This window comes from Suricata suricatta, chromosome 10 (assembly GCF_006229205.1).
Source record: "Suricata suricatta isolate VVHF042 chromosome 10, meerkat_22Aug2017_6uvM2_HiC, whole genome shotgun sequence".
NCBI classification, from domain to species: Eukaryota; Metazoa; Chordata; class Mammalia; order Carnivora; family Herpestidae; genus Suricata; species Suricata suricatta.
In genome coordinates, this window is record NC_043709.1 from 70,213,215 (window position 1) to 70,228,868 (window position 15,654).

The following is a 15,654-nucleotide window of genomic DNA, read 5'->3' on the forward strand; positions in this document are numbered from 1 at the left end:
TTCAAAAGAATGAAAAAACAAGCCACAAAAAGAGAAAAGGTATCTGGAACCCAAATAACTAGCAAGAGCTTGTATTCAAAATATACAAATAATTCTGCAAATCAATTAAAAAACAAAACAAAGAAAACCCAAGCTCATCAGAAAATGGGCAAGGATCTCAACAGGTACTTTCCAGGAGGTGCCAATAATCATATGAAAAAGTCTTCAGCCTCGGTAGTAATCAGGGAAATGCTAATTAAAAGCATAAGGAGCTCTATTACCTATAACACTATAGGTAATGAATCTCACAAACACAAAGTTGAACCCCCCCCCCCAAAAAAAGCCAGACACAAAATAATATATACCATATTATTTTATCTGTATAAAGTTTAAAAACAGACAAAACTATTCTACAATGTTAGCAGTCATTTATTGGTTGCTAACTTTAGGGAAAGGGAAGGGGCAGTGATTGAGAGAAGGTATAAAGAGATTCCTGTGGTGCCGGTAATATTCCACTTCTTTGCTCTGAATGGTAGTTTTCACAAGTGTTTGCTTTGTGAGAAATCACTCAGGTTAACAATGAGGTTTTGAATATTTCTTTCTGTATATGTCATGCAACATTAAAGTGACTTCTCACACAAAGCAGAGCATGAAAGCTAGCCTCGTAGCGGAATTTAGCACCAGTAATCTTCAGCTAACCAGAAAGGAGGCTGACAGACTGCTCACTTGTCCCAAAGTCCAGAAAGCTGAGGGTTCAAAAATCACAAATTCAGCTTTGAGGCTGACAAAAAACCCTACATATAATAGCCCAGCTAACTAAAGTAAACAAGTATTCTAAACAGAATCGCCCACTTTCCTATAATAGTTTTTTTTAAAAACAAAATAAGAAGAAAAATAAGGGGGGGGGGGAACAAAACAGGTTAACAATATAAATTATCTCCCAATAAACCAGATTCTAAAAATCACCATTTCATTTCTAATGTTTAATTTCAAGTTACCCTGAAGTAGAAACATAAGATTTTCTTAGTGAAACTTTTTAAAACACCCTGGATAAATAAACAGAGTATCAACTAACTTGGGCTGGTATCAGCAAATAAATGCATAATAAAACTGACAAGCTTATTATATAATACCTGAAGTAAACAACACTTAAGAGAAAATAAATGTTATAGGAGGGGTCATCTCTTAAAAATGAAAAACGACAACTGAAGGAAAACCAGGAGAACAATTTCTTTCAGAAATGGGGAGGGAGAGGAGGAATTCTAAGGGGAAGGAAATATTAACCTTTTAATGGTACTTCCTATATCTAGAAAAACAGATTAGAATAAGTGAAATAAAAAAACAAGCCAAAGAGTGGAGCCCCTGCATGATTCAGTTGCCTACGTGTCCAACTCCTGATTTTGACTCAGGTCATGATTTGCTGCTCCTGGGTGTGAGCCCTGCCTCTGTCCGCACAGAGCCTGCTTGAAATGCTCTCTCTCTCTCTGCCTCCATGTCCACTGCTCAGAATAAACTTAAGAAAAAAATAGGAAAAAGAAAAAAACACAGAAAAGGATATAAGGTTTAAGAGCTCAAATCCCAACAATGATGAGAAAATATTCTCTAATTTGAGTTAAACTTATATAGATTTGCTATATAATATTCCTAAGAAATAACTCTGGAAGTAGTCAATATTCCAAAGCTACAGAGAAATAGGTAATGTACTTCGTAACACACCCATAACCATAGTACAGTGATTTTCAATATACAAGGGGCTTTAACACACAGTGCTCTTGGTTCTGTGGGAGAGCATGTAATTAATGCCATTTAACAAATAAGGTAGAGGGCTCTGAGAAGTTAAAACACAAAGTGGAAACATCCAGTATTTATTATGCTATAATATTTACAAGTACCCTTAATAAGTACTCAAAAACTAAATAAAATTGTCAACTTACAAAAGAGGAAGTGAATAGCAAAACTAAAAAGTCTGGACTACATTAAAAATAAGAGAATTTGGGACCACTGGAGAAGATGCTGACCTAACACTTTTTGACAGTGGAGAAGGAGGAGAGGTGAGAGAAAGAGGCTATGCCTGCACTTACGTCACGGGGAAACCTATACTGGAACTACTTTATAGCTGGGTACTTTTTAAGTGATAACAGTACCGGGGACAAGGTCCATCTCTTTTGGTGCTTATAACACACTAAATATGGTTCTTATAATGCTTGGTATCTGTACTGCCCAAAGTTTATATTTTACATGAAAATAAGAGCTTAACAGAGTTAACAACTGGGGTGCCTGGGTGGCTCAGTCGGTTAAGCAGATTTAACAATCTTCATACTTACAGGTTTATATCAGGTATAAAATAACTTTTTTTTTTAAGTTTATTCATTTTTCAAAGACGGAGATAGCCAGAACATGAATGGGGAAGGGTAGAGAGAAAAAGAGGCACAGACTCTGAAGCAGGCTCCAGGCTCTGAGCCTGTGTGTTAACACACAGAGCCCAACACGGGGCTTGAACTCATGGACCACGAAATCATGACCTGAGCCGAAGTCGGATGCTGAACCAACTGAGCCACCCAGGTTCCCCACTGAAAATGTAAAAGCGGATATGCTTGGTTTTAACATTTCAACTATGATACACATCACCTTATGAGATAACTTTCAGATGAAAGTATTAAAATGAAAACTTTACACTTGTACTTTAGCCAAAAATTTCTGTAAGAAGAGTATGACCAGATTTTGACAAATAATAATTTTCAAAAACCTTGAAATTTGGCTAAAATAAAGAATTTACCTTTAATTTGGTTTGAGACTAAGAGATTTTTCAGAGGTAAATCTTATGGGACTGTATTTTACTAAATCTATATATGTAAAGTCTGAACAAATGGTTGCTAATAATGGATTGTTAAATACAGTAGGGTAGACTTGATATCTGACAAGATAGTGGTAAGAGCTGCACTTTTAAGAAGTTCATTACTTGTTCTGATAAAAGGGGAAAACAAGGAATGTTTCTATTATGTAAGGTTAGCATGAAATGCTTAGATCATGCATATATAACAATAGAGCTGCCAATGCTTTGAAAACAATTTCATTTTAATCCACCATGTGTTAAAAGTGGATTTTTACCATGTTCCTAACTCTAGTTAACATTTTAGGAAGATGATACATTTGATTAATCTTCTACCCATTTTACTTTAAAACTAAAACCAAAATATCCTATATATATTCAGTGAGAATGCTGGGAATCACCAAGCTATATAGTGACTGAAACAATTCATTAGCTCAACAGTCATTACTGACTGATGTACAGCAATGGTGTATCTGAGTTTACAATAACATTTTAATAGAAGAGGTTAAAAAAATCCAAACACCTAAAAATTGTATACCTAATCTGAAATTAGCTACATATAACCGTGACTACAGAAGCAGTAATATTTAGTTTTTAATGATTTAGATTAAGAAGGGACTGAGGATTATTTAGTCTAACTTCTTTATTTTGAGGAAAAAGAAAAGCTAGTAAGCAGTCCATATGGTCACAAAAAAAGGCTAACACATAGAATTCAAATTAAAGTAAAAATTATATGTTAAGTAGACTGATGTAGATTTACCATAAAACCTTACTAACCTAAGCCTAAAGACCTAGACAGGCAACAAAGTGATTTCCGATTTAATTTTATCTTTTTCAACTGGAGTAAGGAAAGGAAAAGATGTGTACAATTTAACTATAAATAATCAGATACATATATATTCTACCCTTCTTTCAACAGAGATATTTATTTCAAGGTAGGAATATCAGCATTTTCATAAAACAACATTAGGATACTGTCAGGATAGATAGTATTCTGAAATAGTCAAAGAGGTTTTAAAAATGAATTTGCTTTAATGGCACTTAAAAATTTTTTTTAGTTATTATTCACCAAATAATGAAGAAATGGACTTTTCCTCTTACAAATTATAATTTTCTGTGATTTAAGAAACAGCATGAATGATGCATTTAAAGAATACTTCCAAGCACATCCCTACAACTGTATTGGTTTAGATTTTATAAATTATATCTACCAATAATTTTTTTAAGTTTACTTAATTACTCTCAGAAAGAAAGCACATGCATGGAAGGGGCAGAGAGGGGGAGAGAATCCCACGTAAGCTCTACTAATAACATTAAAAAAAATTTTTTTAATTGTTATTTTTGAGAGCGAGCGAGCTAGCAACAACATTAAGTGAATAGGGGATGAACAAAGAGAGAGCGGAGGAGACACAGAATCCAAGCAGGCTCCAGGCTCTAAGCTGTCAGCACAGAGCCTGACGTGGGGCTTGAACTCACAAAGCGTGAGATCATGATCTGAGCCAAAGTCAGACACTTAATCGACTGAACTACCCAGTGCCCCTCTACTAATAAGATTTCTAAGAAAGGTTGGCAATGATTGGTAAAAGCAAGAAATGAAGATCTCTCTGTAATCTCATATATTCTAGTCATTCTTGGCTTGCCATGAGAATAATGAGAAGTGTTTATAAAACATACAGATTTCATAACACAGGGACTCAGGAATTTATTAACAGGCACTCTGGTGATCTCTTATGCAGTCATTAAAACCTACACAGCACTTCACAAGACACAAATCCAAGCATGTGATACCCATAACTAAACCAACTCCCCTCCAAAACTGCTCATTTAAATGTAATACTTGTATATTTTAAAAATACATACATACTTTTAAAAAGGTGGAGAAATCAGAGGAACTGTACTTTAAAACATGGTGTACAAGTGATTATAAATAGCTACCAATAGGGGACTAGTTATAAACACTGATGCAGAATGGGTATATTGAACAGGGTACATGGTAAGCCATCACTTGTATTTAAAGGAAAAATATGGAGACACAAGTACAAATTCTTATCTCTACACATCAGGATCAATTATAATCCAGATATATGTGTGTATATACATACACAGTACGTATGTATATGTGGTATGTGCACACACATCAATACTATATATAAATTGTATATACATATATGTACATGTTACATAGTGTATCTATACAGTGAGGAAAAAACTGGGTAGCTAAGAATTATGAAGAAGGAAACTTGTTTTTCACTGCATAATCTCTTGTGTTCTTTGAAATTTATGTTTGTATATGTTACTAATTAAAGTATAGCCCTAAGGAATGGGCTGAAGGGTATTTACCATCAATCAAATCAAATTACATGATTTTGACTAAATCCTTATTACTGTCAGTGTAATCAACTGTTCTGATAAAGACTTTCATAAATATTTGTTACAGGTGGTATTTATAGAGTGTTTTAACTGTCAAAACTCATCCAACTGAATATTTTGGATCTATGCATTTTATTGCATGTTAATTATACCTAAATTTAAAAATATAGAAGATAAAACTTTAGTTTATATTAAACTAAGGTGGCTATAGTTCTCAACCTTTTAACACATTAGAAAACCATAGAAAAACTTAAGAAAAAATAATCACCTCCTTCTAATTCCTTGTTACTCCAAATATGGTCCACAGACTAGAACAATCAGCATCACCAAGGAGCAGGTTAGAAATTCCACTCTCAAGCCCCATCCCAGAGCCACAGAGTCAGAAAATGTGCTTGAACAAGATCCTCAAATGATTTCTGCGCGCGTTAAAGCTTGAGAAACTCTGATAACCTAGTTACCAGAAGATTTATGGTAGAAATACAAGAAGCTCTACTTTTAAAGAGCCCCACAGATGCACAACAAAGATAGAGTCACAATACAAGTACTGCACTTTGAGGGGGAAAAGATGGAAAGTTCTTTTTTCAAGACTGTTAGTTTGCAAAGCAAAAAATCCTAATAAACAGCAGTTACTCACTATCTTTAGTAGTTGTTTAACTAGCTAACTGCTTTTCTGCTACTTAATGTCTGTCTGTCGAAGGAATTTGGCCACTCTGACATTCATAGTTGTATGACCTACTAGGCAGAATACGTATATGCATATTATACATACACACATTATATGTTATGTATATTACATATATGTATATGTTATATGCACAGATTATCTGATTACATCTGAAGAAAAAAGATAGAAGACTTTAATCCAGATCTTGTGGGGAATTACAAGGAGATTGTTAAATACAGTTATTTATTTTGCCAGACCTCCAAAAAACAGAGGATCTCACTGATTGGCTATGTCTAAGCACAATTTTAACAAAGCATGAGGGACAAATCTTAAGTATGAAAAAGTTTCAAACAGTTTAAATAAATATTACCTTATCCCTGGGGGTTCAATAGAGGGAAGAAGGGTTATGTAATGATACAGATGTCAATTTGTGTGGTTTGTTCAAAGTGTCAATTTGTTAAAAGATTCCTCACCAATAAAACAGCAAGTAGTGGAATACAATTACTTTCAAATCAAATAATTCAATAACTACAGATATGTTAGGACTTGTGTGATATTACAGTTAAGGGGTTAATGACAAATACCTGACACAGATTATGAATCGCCCATACTTTTGTAGGTTGTCTACCTAGGAATTACTTATAATGACAGGAGAAACTGTCATTCAAACTTTCTCTCTAAGCTAAGAAGCTAGGAACCTCAAAAAATACTCTGGTAAGTGAATGTAAAAGTGGCCAAACTGGATAAGAATGGGTAAATCTGGGGAAATGAGGGCTTAAAAAAAAAAAAAAAAAAGATATATCCTGGGATCCAAAACGTAAGGAGGCTAAATGTGCTGCGGCAAGAGACCGGGTCATCCCATTAAAGGACACTGAAGTGCAGGTGGGACGACTCAAATGATCTCTAGCAACACAGCACTCAGGGATGCAACCTGATGTCTTGTGGCTCACGGATTTTAGACTGTGGTTCTCTATCCACATTTGACTACTAACATGGGTAGCTTTTTCATAAAGCACCAACATTTCCAGCCCTAGTAAAATTCTGAAATGTCCAGGATGAGGTGGCAATAATGTGGCAAAGAACATGAATATACTCCCTCGCTGAAGTGATTCAGATGCAGTCTACCTCCATATATATATGCCTTTAAACATCAAATAGCCACTTTGTAGACACTTGGAATTAAACCAAAGTTTGGCCTAGAGATTAAGTTTATTTTATATTACAACAGAGCCACAAGTTAATGATATCCTTGGGTTCAAACACTGAAAGATCTAATACAGAAATCCTAAAAAAAAACTGTATGTGGTCATTTATAAGATATCTGAACATACTGCACTTGATATAACAGCAGAAAAAGCAGCTAGGACATTACACCAATATTTACATTTCTATATTACTCTCAGCTTGAATTGTTGGCTTCATCTATGTGGGCTTTTTTGGGTTATTATTCATTTTGTAAAATCATGAAATATTTCAAGCATGTGAAAAAACACAAAGAATAATTACTGGACAACTAAGTAACTACTATCTGGGGTTCTCAAGCCTTTGCATTATTCCTATTCACTTGACATTTAATCCCTAAAAATAAAATGTGCAGAAGTTGAAAAATGAAGAAAAGAAGGGGAAAAAAAAATCCCCTTAAAATTCCACTTTTATTTTAAAACTCACTATAACATTCAGACACAAATTTATAGAATAGTTATAGATGATTATTCACTAGCTTTCTGACATTTATGGAGTTTTTAAGGTTTGATTTTCTTGCCAATATATGTAACCAAAGTGCTCTACTATGAACAGAATATACTAACATTAAGTACAATATTTTTAACCTTTAAAATTATTTATATTTAACAGTATTTTTTTTAATTTTAATACTTCTAATAACTGTCTACTTCTCTAGTCATATCAGAATATAGTAATGTCCTTTTAGATTTTTCTTTTTGTAGGTTGTCTGTCTTTGCTCAATATTCTTTAGTGTCAGATTTTTCATGTTTTAGAACAATGGGCAGATGAAATCAGAAATCTAGTCATACTTACAGGTCAAACTATATAGATGTCTATAAAGTACTATAAAAAATGATTCCATACTAAATAATTTTAGTGTGTACTATTAAACTAGGCTGTACATCTGACTGGTATCTCATCTTTTCAAGATCAAATCAACTATGAATAATAATAAGAGACAGGACAAATATTAATGAAACCCTAAATCCTCCTATCCTGCTACTTCAGTCAAATTCTTCTACCAATTATATTTTTAAGAGAAACTCTCCTTTAAAGAACTGCTGTTTAACTACTAGGAATTTATCCAAAGGATACAGGAGTGCTGATACATAAGCATTTATTTGGCTTTCAACAATAGCCAAATTATGGAAAGAGTCTAAATGTCCATCAACTAATGAATGGGTAAAGAAGATGTGGTTTACATATACAATGGAATACTACTTGGCAATGGAATGAAGTCATGCCATTTACAGCAACATGGATGGAGCCGGAAGGTATTATGCTGAATGAAGTCAGTCAGTCAAGAGAAAGACAGATACATGTTTTCACTCATATGTTGATCTTGAGAAACTTAACAAAAGACTATAGGGGAATGGGTAAAAATAGTTACAAACAGAGAGGGAGGGAAGCAAACCATAAGAGACTCAAATACAGAGAACAATCTGAGGGTTGATGGGGGGTTGTGGAAGAGAGGAAAATGGGTGATGAGCATTGAAGAGGGCACTTGTTGGGATGAGCACTGGGTGTTGTACGTAAGCAATGAACCATGAGAATCTACCCCCAAAACCAAGAGCACACCTTACACACTGGATGTTAGCCCATTTGACAATAAATTATATTTAAATAAATAAATAAACTAAAAAAAAATAAAGACCTGTTATGTAGGTGGAAAAGAAAACTAGTATTATATCGTTTATTCAATAAAAACTTATCAAGCCCTTAGTAAAAACAGCTGTGCCTAGGCACCATGTTAGGTGATCAGGTTAAGATGCAGTCTCTGACTTACAGTAACTCAGGGATTATTCAAAGGTCACTTCTAGGTTTATGACTCTATCCACCATGCAGAGAAGAAATACTTATTTCGAGCCCAGTACATGCCAATCACTGTATTAGGTAATGAGGATAAAGCACAGTCACTGAGCTCATAAAGCTTCTATTATGGTGAGGGAAGACAAATAAGCAAATAAAAACATATGTCACATAGTAAAAAAATAACCCCAAAACTACAAAGAAAACCTCAGAGTAAAAGGATAAAAGGACAGTAATTCTACATAGGGTAATGATATTCATATCCGTGTTGAAGATATACCTGATGATTAAACCTTTTATTTAAGCTCTCAATTAACTGATATCTTGTAAGGCACCACTTTCGTATCACCAAATTAAACAGGACTTTTCTAAGTCTCCATTTTCCTTCTATTCTTCCAAGCATCTGACACTACTGACGACCTATAGTTTGAAACTCTACTGGCTTACATGGCAAATCTCCTATTTGGATTTTTATCCTCCGCTATTGGGGTGGCATCAATACGAGCTGTACAATCACAGTGAGGATTTAATTAAGCTGTTCTCCTATCACCACAAGGCAGAATAGACTTTAACTGATATGAAAATGGAAAGTACCCTGGGAAAAGACTTTACTTTATTCTTAATTTCCCATAGGTTTCAGAAGACTATATAACAGTATGACATTTACTCAAAGCACTGGAGAGTAACAACATCTTGTACACACTGAGTAATGTACAGAATTGTGAAATCACTGTATTATATACCCAAAACTAACATAACACTATATGCTAATTATACTAGGGAAAAAGACACTTGTACAAATTTTATTTATTTCATTTAATCCTCTAAAGTAATAATACACCATGAGGCAGGTAATATTTCCATCTTAAAACCTTTTAAATTTCACTATGTATAATGAGCACATGTGAGGAGGATTAAAGAAAAAATGGTTTTATATCTTAATAAGTAAGACAAAGCATCTAAACTTACTCCAATCCAAAATTATATTTCACACTACATTAAGATACAGCTAGAAGGTTCTGATCTATGATTCCTTAAGTAATCTATTAATTCATTAAAAACAAGATTATAACTTTTCAGAATGACATCATTAAAATTAAATCTATATACTTATCTACTTTTTCTTTACTATTTGAAAAATGCTTAGAATATAATGAAAAACATAAACATCTGTAATGCCGGTATTCTAAAACATCTGTTAACATTTTGGTATATTTAATATTTCTTTCAGCCCATCCCTGTAATTTTAATAGTTTAATTGCTTCATACTACCAAGAATACTGATATTCTTTTAAAAAGAAGTTTACTTTTTATTTAAAAAATAAAAAAGTAAACAAGACTGGGGACTAAACTGATATTACTGTGAAATCAAGTCAAATTTTTTAAATTTCAGACTCACAAGTGAAAAATCAAGAGGACATATGCTTATTCAATACATACTTACTGTAACTACCATGTGCAAAATGACAGGACCAAAGGATTATGTACTTAAAGAAGACTGAATTCTCACCTGTTCAATTTCTTTGGTTTTTGATGCTATTGCTTTAGAGCGACTGGTTAGCTGACTGTCTTCAAATAACTCTAGGCCATCTGTTGTATTTGACTCAGGTTCTTCTGGCTGGTCAATAAACAGTGGTGCAGTGGGTCCTGCCTTTGAAAAAAATTAGAAACCTTTAATTACATACAGCGTTTCACATGACTGTTTAAGGCACTAACAGGCACATTATATCAGGAGAAAGTGCTACATTCAACCAGTGTTCAGAAGACACTTTCAATTTCACTATGCATAACGAGCATATGTGAAGAGGACCAAAGAGGAAATGACTGCTACTTTTTAAATTTTAGAGAAGACAAGGCTTCTAGGCTTATTCTAGTCCAAAATTATATTTCAAAACTATATTAAGACACAGCTAGAAGGTTTTGTCCTATAACATTTACCATGCAAAAAGATGTGAAAAGAAAGCCAGAATAGCAATAGTAATGTGACCAAATAGACTGTATTTTAGTTTTTATTTTTTGAAGTTTATTTATTTATTTTGAGGCAGACAGAGACATCACAAGTAGGGGAGGGGCAGAAAGAAGAGAGAGAAGAAGAAAGAGAATCGCAAGCAGGCTCTGAGCTGGCAAGACAGAACCTGATGTAGGACATGAGTCCATGAAGTCATGAGATCAAGACCTGAGCTGAAACCAAGAGTCAGACACTTACCCAACTGAGCCACCAGGCACCCCTATTTATTTTTATTTGAGAGAGAGACAGGAGGAGAGAGAGAGAGAACGAACACACAAGTGGGAGAGAGGGACAGAGGAAGAGAAAGAATTTTAGCATGCTCTACACTCAGGATGGAGCCCAATGTAGGGCTCAATCCCACAACCCTGGGATCATGAACCAAGCCAAAATCAAGGGTCGGATGTTCTACTGACTGAGCTACCCAGGAGCCCCAGACCAAACAGACTTTAAAATAAAGACTATAAGAAGAGACAAAGAAGGATACTATTTCCCCTATAAAGGGGACAATCCAACAAAAAGTTGGAACAATTGCAAATATTTATGCATCCAACATGAAAGCATCCAAATATATAAAACTTAATACCAAACATAAAGGAACAAACAGGTAATAACACCATAATAGTGAGGGACTTTAAAACCCTGCTAACATCAATAGATCATCTAAACAGAAAATTAACAAGGAAACAATAGCTTTGGGTAACAAACTGGACCAGATGGATTTATTTAGAACATCACATCCTAAAAGTACAGAATATACATTCTTTTCAAGTACACTTGGAACATTCTGTAGAACAGATTATCTAATAGGCCAAAAAAGAAGCCTCAACAAACTGAGAAAGATAAAGTTATACCAAGCATCTATTTTGACAAAAGTACTATAATACCAGAATCAACCACAAGAAAAAAATCTAGAAAGAACACAAAATACATGGAGGCTAAAGAACATGCTACTAAACAATGAATGGGTCAAACAGGAAATAAGAGATAAAAACGTACAAGGAAATAAATGAAAACACAATGATTCAAAAGCTTTGAGATACAGCAAAAGTGACTATAAGAGGGAAGTTTACAACAATGCAGGCATACCCAATGAAGCCAAAATAATCTCAAATAAACAACTTAATCTTAGACGTAAAGGAACTACTAAAAGAACAACAAACAGGGGCACCTGAATGGCTCAGTTGGTTGAGCATCTGGCTTTGGCTCAGGTCATGATCTCACGGTTTGTGGGTTCGAGCCCCGCATCAGGCTCTGTGCTGACAGCTCAGAGCCTGGACCCTGCTTTGGATTCTGTGTCTCCCCCTCTCTCTGACCCTCCCCTGATTACACTGTCTCTCTCTCTCTCAAAAAAAAAATAAATAAATAAATAAAATAAAATAATAAAAAATTAAAAAAAATTCTTAAGTAATAAAAGAACAACAAACAAAACCTAAAACCAGCAGAAAGAAGGAAATAATAAAGATCTGAGCAGAAATAAATGACATACAAACTAAAAAAACCCATCAGAACCTAGATCAATGAAACCAGGAGCTTTTCCTTTGAAAAAAAAAAAAGTCAATGAAATTGATAAACTTCTAGCCAGACTTGTGAAGAAGAACAAGGACCCAAATACTTATGTATCACAAATGAGGAGAAATAATGAACACAGAAATACAGTTATAAGAGAATACTATGAAAGAGAGAATATGCCCAAAACCTAGAAGAAATGGATAAATTCCTAGAAACATATAACCTACCCAAACTGAAAAACAGAAAGTTTGAAAGAACAATGGCCAGCAAAGAAAGTGACTCCATAAACTAAAACTCCCAACAAACAGCAGTCTAGGACCAAATGACTTCACACGTGAATTCTACCAAATATTTGAAGAATTCTACCAAATATTTAAAGTTCTTCTCAAACTACTCCAAAAAATAGAAGAGAAGGAAAAACTTCTTATGAGGCAAGCGTTACCCTGAAACCAAACCAGATAAAGATACCACAAAAAAAGAAAACTACTGGCCAATATCTCTGATGAACAGAGATGCAAAAATCCTCAACAAAATACTAGCAAACCAAATCCAAGAATACATTAAAAAGATCATTCACCATAATCAGGTAGGATTTATTCCCTTATACATCACAGGAGTGGTTCAATATTCGCAAATGAATCACTGTGATACATCAATCATATCAACTGGGACAGAAAAAGCATCTGACAAAGTGCAACATCCATTCATGATAAAAATTCTCTACAGAGTAGGTTTATTACCACAATGTAATAAAGGACAGATATGAAAAAGTCACAGCTGACATCATCCTTAATGGGGAGGAAAAAATGAGAGCTTTTCTCCTAAGGTCAGGAACAAGACAAGGATGTCCATTTTCACCACTCTTATTCAACATAGCACTGAAAATCCTAGCCACAGCAATCAGACAAAAAGAAATAAAAAGCATCCAAATTGGCAAGGAAGAAGTAAAACTTTCATGATTTGCAGATGACATGATACTATATATAGAAAACCTGAAAGACTCTACCAAAAAACTACTAGAACAGATAAATGAATTCAGTACGGTTGCAGGATACAAAATCAATGTACAGAAATACACTGCATTTCTATTTATGTAATAATGAAGCAACAGAAAGAGAAGCTAGAAAAACTCCATTTACAATTATACCAAAAGTAATAAAATACCTGAGAATAAAGTTAAAGAAGTGAAAGACACTGATGAATGAAATTAAAGAGGACACAAAGATGAGGAAAGACATTCTATGCTAATGGATTGGAGGAATAAGTATTGTTAAAATGTCTATACTACTAAAAGCAATCTACAGATTTAATGCAACCCTATCAAAATAACAACAGCGTTTTTCACAGAACTAGAACAAATCCTAAAATTTGTATGGAACCACAAAAATAAAAAAGAAGAAAGAAAAGAAAAGTAAAGAAAAGAGAAAAGAAAAGATCCAAATAGCCAAAGCACTAAAGCAAAGCAAAGCTGGAGGTATCTCAATTCCAGACTTCAATTTATATTACTGCTATCAAAACAGTACGGTGCTGGCACAAAGACATACAGATCAACGGAATATAACAGAAAACCTAGAAAAATAAATATCATCAATTAATCTTCAACAAAGCAGGAAAGAATATCCAATGGGAAAAAGACAGTCTCTTCAACAAATTGTGGTAGTGAAAGTAGACAGTGACATGCAAGAGAACGAAACTGGACTTCTTATACCATACACAAAAATAATTTCAAAACGCAAAAATAAACTACTAGGGATATATCAAAATAAAAAGCTTCTACATAGGAAAGGAAACAATCAACAAAACAAAAAGGCAGGGGCACCTGGGTAGCTCAGTCAGTTAGGCATCCAACGTTGGCTCAGGTTATAATCTCATGGTTCATGGGTTTGAGCCCCAAGTCGGACTCTGTGCTGACAGTTCAGAGCCTGGAGCCTTTCTCTGTCCCTCCCCTACTCTAACTCTGTCTCTCTCTATAAAATAAACATTAAAAATAAATAAACCTAAAAGGCAAACTACTGAATAGGAGAATATATTTGCAAATGACATATCTGATAAAGGGTTAGTATCCAAAATACATAAAGAATTGATACAACTGGACACACAAAAAACAAATAATCCAATTAAAAATGGGCGGATGGCATGAATAGATGTTTCTCCAAAGACATCTAGATGGCCAACAGACATACAGAAAGATGTTCAACATCATTCATTATGAGGAAACTGCAAATCAAAACTATAATGCAGTATCATCTTACCCCTGTCAGAATGGCTAAAATCAACAACACAAGAAACAGCAAGTGTTGGCAGGGGTGGGGAGCAAAGGAACCCCCATGTACTGTTGGAATACAAACTGGTGTAGCCACTGGAAAATAGTATGGAGGTTTCTCAAAAAGTTAAGAATAGAACCACCTAACAATCCAGCAATTGCACTACTGAGTATTTACCCAAGAATACAAAAGTGCTAATTCAAAAGGATACATGAACTCATATGTTTATAGTAACATTATTTACAATAGCCAATACATGGAAGCAGCCCAAGTGTCCAAGTGCCAACAAATGGATACAGAAGATGTGATACATATGTGCAATGGAGTATTATTCAGCCACAAAGAAGAATGAAATCTTGCCATGTGCAACAACATGGATGGAGCTAGAGAGTATAATGCTAAATGAAGGAAGTCAGAAAAAGAAACAAATACCATATTACTTCACTCATGTGTAGAATTTAAGAAACAAAACAAAGTGGGGGGAGGGAGAGAGCGTGAGCGCGAGCATGAGCGCGTGTGAGCGAGAACAAGAAACAGACTTTTAACTATAGAGAACTGATGGGTACCAAAGGGAAGGTGGGTGGGGGAATGTGTTAAATAGGTGATGGGGATTAAGGAGTACATTTGTCATGATAAACAAACACCAAGTGATGTTTGAAATTGTTGTACACCTGAAAGTAAAATAACACTGTAAGATAACTAACTGGAATTAAGATAAAATTTTTTTAGAAAATTAAAAAACAACAACAGTGGATACATCAGTGGACACAACAGACCAAAGTTCTTGCCTCCTCCATGTAATTTGCCATAAACAATGACTTAGAGTACACTGTAAAGTTTGAGCTCATATATTCTTCTGTTGCATATGTTAGGTAGGTAGGAGATAAGAGGAAATAAGAAACCTGTACTTATTTCAAATTTATTTCAAAAACTGAATTTTAAAAAATCAAGGAGTAGCCAAAAAAAACCAAGCAGTAGGTTTAGTGAAGTCACAAGA

General features: G+C 34.3%; 1 protein-coding gene across 9 annotated transcripts in view; it reads right to left on the reverse strand.

The window, feature by feature from the left end:
* The window catches only part of PPHLN1 (periphilin 1), a 150,131-nt gene that overhangs the window by 30,464 nt on the left and 104,013 nt on the right, over nucleotides 1-15,654 (reverse strand). For all 9 annotated transcript variants that reach the window (XM_029954891.1, XM_029954888.1, XM_029954894.1 and 6 more), the window contains one exon: nucleotides 10,387-10,527. In XM_029954891.1, coding sequence (XP_029810751.1) covers nucleotides 10,387-10,527 — 141 coding nt within the window. The remainder of the gene's footprint in view (nucleotides 1-10,386; nucleotides 10,528-15,654) is intronic.